The 4,919-nt window shown below is 46.8% G+C and overlaps 1 protein-coding gene across 1 annotated transcript; it reads right to left on the reverse strand.

The window, feature by feature from the left end:
* On the reverse strand, positions 1–3,471 carry LOC123138323 (transport inhibitor response 1-like protein). Its single transcript, XM_044558280.1, has 3 exons — positions 2,488–3,471; positions 1,536–2,046; positions 1–1,439 (listed from the first exon to the last, which is right to left on the reverse strand). The coding sequence occupies exons 1-3, from the start codon at positions 3,159–3,161 to the stop codon at positions 687–689; spliced, it is 1,938 nt and encodes a 645-aa protein (XP_044414215.1). The 5' UTR covers positions 3,162–3,471; the 3' UTR covers positions 1–686.
* Between the last annotated feature and the right edge of the window lie 1,448 nt (positions 3,472–4,919).

A 4,919-nucleotide genomic window follows, 5' to 3' on the forward strand; every position in this document is an offset into this window, starting at 1 on the left:
TGATAACAAATTGATGCTGACTGAATTTCATCATCCAATATCTTCTTGATTAATAACAGCAGAAGGTTGTGACCAGGAAAAGTGATAGTGGTCTACATTGATCTACAAAAATAAGTTGTGGAAACTATAAAAAAATGGGAAGAGAAAATTTATCGTCGCTGGGATAATCTAAAATACAAGGCAAAAAAGTTGATGGAACATTCCAACATAGATAATGCCGTTCCTTCGTCTGAGCAGATAGATTGAACAGTACATGGCAAAACACCAAAGGCTGGAGACTTGAGGGCAAAAGGAACCATGTAAAATCTGCTGCCGAATTGGAGCCGACCTTCAGCAAGTCTCTGTGCAATCATTAATCGGTTCCGACAACTCAACTATGATACAACAAAGGCATCGGTCTGGTGCTGGCCAGAAAAATAACTCATATTCCATTGAGAATAAGGTGAGATGCCTCACCAAGATACATACATCAAAGAAACCTCGTACAGGTTCAAGTCTCGACTCAATCAGCCCAGAAAAGAATAATTGATGATCTGCTTAATTAAATGATGCATTCATATTTCCCGCAAAATCATCCGCAGGGAACTTCCTCTCTGGCTCTGGCATACTTGAACAGGAATACAACAGCAGTGATCAGGAATAGTAGAACAAACATGACCATACAACAAACTTCTTCAATGGCAGTACTACAAGATGTTGACAAATGATGGAGCATCTTCCCTTGGTCCTGCCAACGATCGATACAGGTACAGCTTATCAACGGTATCCATTTCCCCTTCATTTTCCTTCATTACTTCAACCACCAGATTAGGCATTTGCTGAGCTACATCCCCACAACCCTTCACAGTTAGCCTGCATGAGTTCATCCAAAAGAACCTCATGTTGTAAAAATAGTTCAGGCCAGAGAGCAATCCTTTGTCGCCAAAAGGGCTATCCCTGACCTCAAGCTTCTGCAACCTAGTGCACCCCTCAAACACGTGTTGAAGAGACATGTCACTATTCCCGGCAAAGGCAACAGACAGAGTCTTTATGAGTTTTCCGTGTCTTCCAATGTATGCAAACGCCTTATCAGTGAGCAGGCCAGAGACTGAAAGTCTGGTGAGCTTCTTGCAGTTCATCACAATCGCCCCAAAACCCTCATCCATGGGCGCCCCGGTAATCCGATCAGGGCGGTGGCGGCCCATAATACAGAGGCGGAACACCAAAAGGTCAGGGCAGTTCTCGGACATAGCAATTACTGCTGCATTTGTCATGCGCTGGCAAAAGTAGAGAATTGATTCAAGCATTCGGCAGCCTTCTGAGATTGCCTGGAGACCAATATCTGAGACTGAGCCCTCAGAATCCTCGGTGGCATCCAAAGGAAAAACACGTAGCTCACGGAGATTTGAGCATGTTTCAGCCACAGCCCTAAGGCCTTCATCACCCACAGTATCAAGAACCTACAATAAGAAATTGGAACACCAACACCTGATGTCAAAGTACATAAACCAATATATCTATCAATGTGGCGGCAAAAAAAATCACAAAATACTTACCCATAAAGTGCGAAGATTGACGCAGTGGCGAATAACTGGTATGAACTCTTCAGCAGTTAGACCCGCAAAGCTAAAATTGAGGGAAGTGAGATTGGCACAAACTTGGTAGATTGCTGGGAGGTATGCTGCATTGGCATCCAAGAAACCTGACAAACAAACAAGTGATCTGGACGCTGCGAAAGAGGTAGCGAGCTCAGACACAGACAAAGCACCCCCAGGGCCTGGCTCAGATCGGAATGATCCAGTGCCAAGGTGAGTTAGATGGGGTGCCCTTGCCATGAGACGACGCAACTGCTCTATCGACACATGGTCATTAACGCGAAGACGACGCAGAGCTGGTGAGCGTGCAACAAGTGCCTCCAGGGCCTCAAAGTTGAATGGGACACTAACACAATCAAATACAAGCGACTCCAGCGACGTGTTGCACTCTGGAAACTTGGAGATCCAATCCACTACTTCACTCTCCTCCTCATGGAAATAATCTTCAGTCAGATCCAGTACTCGAAGATGCCTAAAAAAATAGATGCAACGATCCATAAGATACACACTTGAGTACTAGTATATCACAGTTTGCTAGAACTATTTGCCATAACCATAACAGAAAAACTATCAAAAGCTGAGTGCGAGTAACGGCAAAGATTCGAGTGTGACACTACCAAGTGTCACGAACTGAGTAGAGCTCAAGAACAATAAAGATCTAGCTTTGACAGAACGTGTAGGGATGAGAACCCAGCAAGGCAATAAAAGCTATTGCCTAGATAAGATTCTGATCCATGGCAAAGCCGGACCAATAAAACCGAAAAAAGCATAAAGGAGTAGGCGTGCACATTAAATAAAGTGGGAATGGCATGATGCAGCTGAGAAGTGAACAAATGCGCCAATGACAGTATGATACTGTCCCAGCCCGTAAAGCTGATACGTTGATACGCAAAGACGAGAAAGGGAACCGTACCGGCAGCCCTCGGCGATGACGGCGAGGCCGCGCGTGGTGAAGCCGTCGCAGCAGACGAGCGAGAGCTCCTTGAAGAGCGGGAAGGACCTTGGGATGAGCGCGAGCTCGTCGTCGGAGACGGTCATCCGCTTGAGGCAGATGCGCTCGAGGCGCGGATAGGCGGGGCCGAGCGCGGCGACCCAGGGGGAGACGTTGGCGCCCCAGCCGTGCGGCACGAGGCTGAAGTCGGCGAAGCGGGGCTTCCCCTTGAGCACGACGGCCCGCACGCCCCCGAAGCGCTCGACGGCGCGGCGCGGCGAGACGGCGTAGCAGTTGCCGATGAAGAGCTCGCGGCGGGTCTGCGCCTCGGCGCGGTACCAGGAGCGGCAGACGAGCGAGGCCGCGTTGCGGTCGCGCGCCGCCGTGAGGAACTCGAGCACGCTCTCCAGCACGTTCTCCAGCACCTGGTCCGGCGGCGCCCACCTCCCGCCGTTGCTGCAGCCCCTCAGATCCGGCGCCCACCTGTCGCCCCCTCCCGGCCCGCCGCTGCCGGAAGAGTCGTCGCCGTCGTCCTCCGACATCTGCGATGGCGGCGAATCCGTGTCCTCCGCCGCATCGCGCATGCCGGCGGGGGCTAGGGTTACGGCGGGCTGGGGGATCGGAGCGGGGGAGGGGGAGGAGGGGGGAGCGCTCATGTGACGAGGCGCTGGAGGTGAAAAGGATTAAATAATGATTAGATCTGAGGAGCGAGCGAGGTGGACTGAGCGAAGCAATGCCCGTCCTTTTTATTCCTCTCGCTCTCGCTCTCTCTCCTCTCGCCGGTGAAAGTTTGGATTTTTGGAGATGGATGGATGGTGAGCGATGCGTCCGGACGACAGTGCCCGGAGACGACCGGGAAAGCACGGAAGAGGACGGGTATGTACGTACGAATTTACGTTGCGGCACAGAGAGATTGATGATAATGGAAGGGAAGAAACATGGTAGGTGGTTAAGGAGCGCCGCTGCGCTCCTTTGTTGTTTGGAGCGCATCGCCGTATATAGTAAGTGCATGTCCTTCTGTTCTGCTGTCTACGCTAGAAAAAAAAATTGCTTGGCCACACCCCATAGCGCATATGGATGCCGATTGAATCAGTCTAAATCCTATCCCTAAATGCATTTATTTGAGGTTTAGAAAGTTGTAAAAGGCATAACTTTCGATTCAAGCATCAAAATTCAGTTTCGCTTTCACCTTAGATTTCTGACGACGAGTTCTTCAAAAGTAGATCTCGTATGAATACATTTCATCAAACTTTTTTTAGGACAACTTTGGTTGCAATGGAGGCAACTATAATGCTATAGGGAAGCAACTTCTTCTTTTTTGCCTAGAACGAAAAAAATCACACAAAACATAAAGCATCTTTAGTGCTACATACAAAGCAACTTCACTGCACTATGTGTATCAATTTGGTAACATTATCCCAACTTGTCTATCATGGTTGCTCAAATTGCCTATTGTTGATGCTTAGTTGCCTACGGTTGCCTAGTTGCTTACTATTGGTAATTAGTTGCCTACAATTGCTTCTCAGTTGCCTAACTTTGCAAAAATAGTTGCCTACAATATTATGAAGTTCTTTATCATTGTTTTTCTAAGTTGCCTACAGACACTCTGAAGTGGCCAGGATTCACCATCGTGTTGTCTACCATAACTAGCAATAGCTAACGCAAGAGCATAATCGGTAGACGACATCATGGTATTATAGGTCATTTAAAAGCAATGGCGAGCAATAACAATAAGCAACTTAGAAGTATCGGTGAGGAAGTTAGGAGAATATTACATAAAATTAACTAGGACACAAAATGTAGTGAAGTTGCTTGCTTTTAGCACTAAGGTTGCCTCTTATCCAAGGAAAGTTGCTTACGAAGGTGATGTGATATTATCCACCTCTGTTTAAGTTGTTCTATATTATTAGTTAGTTGCTTATTGTTGCTAATTAGTTATTTTTAGGAGTGAAGTTACTTCTGTTTAGTATTAAAGTTGCCTCATCCAGTGCCACAGTTGCTTTCGAAAGAAAAAAAATAAAAGAAACATATCCATATGGGGTTTAGTTTTGACCTAACTAGCCAACTCATGTGTGTTTTGCATCATTATATCTGAAGACGTTAATGATTTTCACAGATTACTTGACCAAAATTTAAGGACTTGCATAGGTTTATGGGCAATTGTCTAATCCGTCCCCTTGTCATTACCCCCTATGCAACTTCTCATCTAACACTCGCGACCTGGCTAGCCCACAAGTGCACGCTCAGTAGTGTTAACAACTTAGGTCCAAAGTCGCCTATATATGAAACTAAGTTGTATGCAACTAAGGATGATGTTAAGCTACTAGCTAGTCATGGTAGCCACCTTAGGGTACTATTAGCATACCTTGAAAACTAAGTTGCCTACAATATAATGAACTTAGCGATGAAGCTAG

Source organism: Triticum aestivum, chromosome 6B (genome assembly GCF_018294505.1).
Source record: "Triticum aestivum cultivar Chinese Spring chromosome 6B, IWGSC CS RefSeq v2.1, whole genome shotgun sequence".
Lineage (NCBI taxonomy): Eukaryota > Viridiplantae > Streptophyta > Magnoliopsida > Poales > Poaceae > Triticum > Triticum aestivum.

What these genes read in the sequence shown, in the direction of transcription:
- LOC123138323 (XM_044558280.1), bottom strand. Translation starts at nt 3,161, where the DNA reads ATGAGCGCTCCCCCCTCCTCCCCCTCCCCCGCTCCGATCCCCCAGCCC. An exon ending in GTCATCGCCGAGGGCTGCCG is followed by an intron (nt 2,047 to 2,487) that starts GTACGGTTCCCT and finishes CTATTTTTTTAG; the next exon opens with GCATCTTCGAGTACTGGATC. An exon ending in TCAATCTTCGCACTTTATGG is followed by an intron (nt 1,440 to 1,535) that starts GTAAGTATTTTG and finishes TTCTTATTGTAG; the next exon opens with GTTCTTGATACTGTGGGTGA.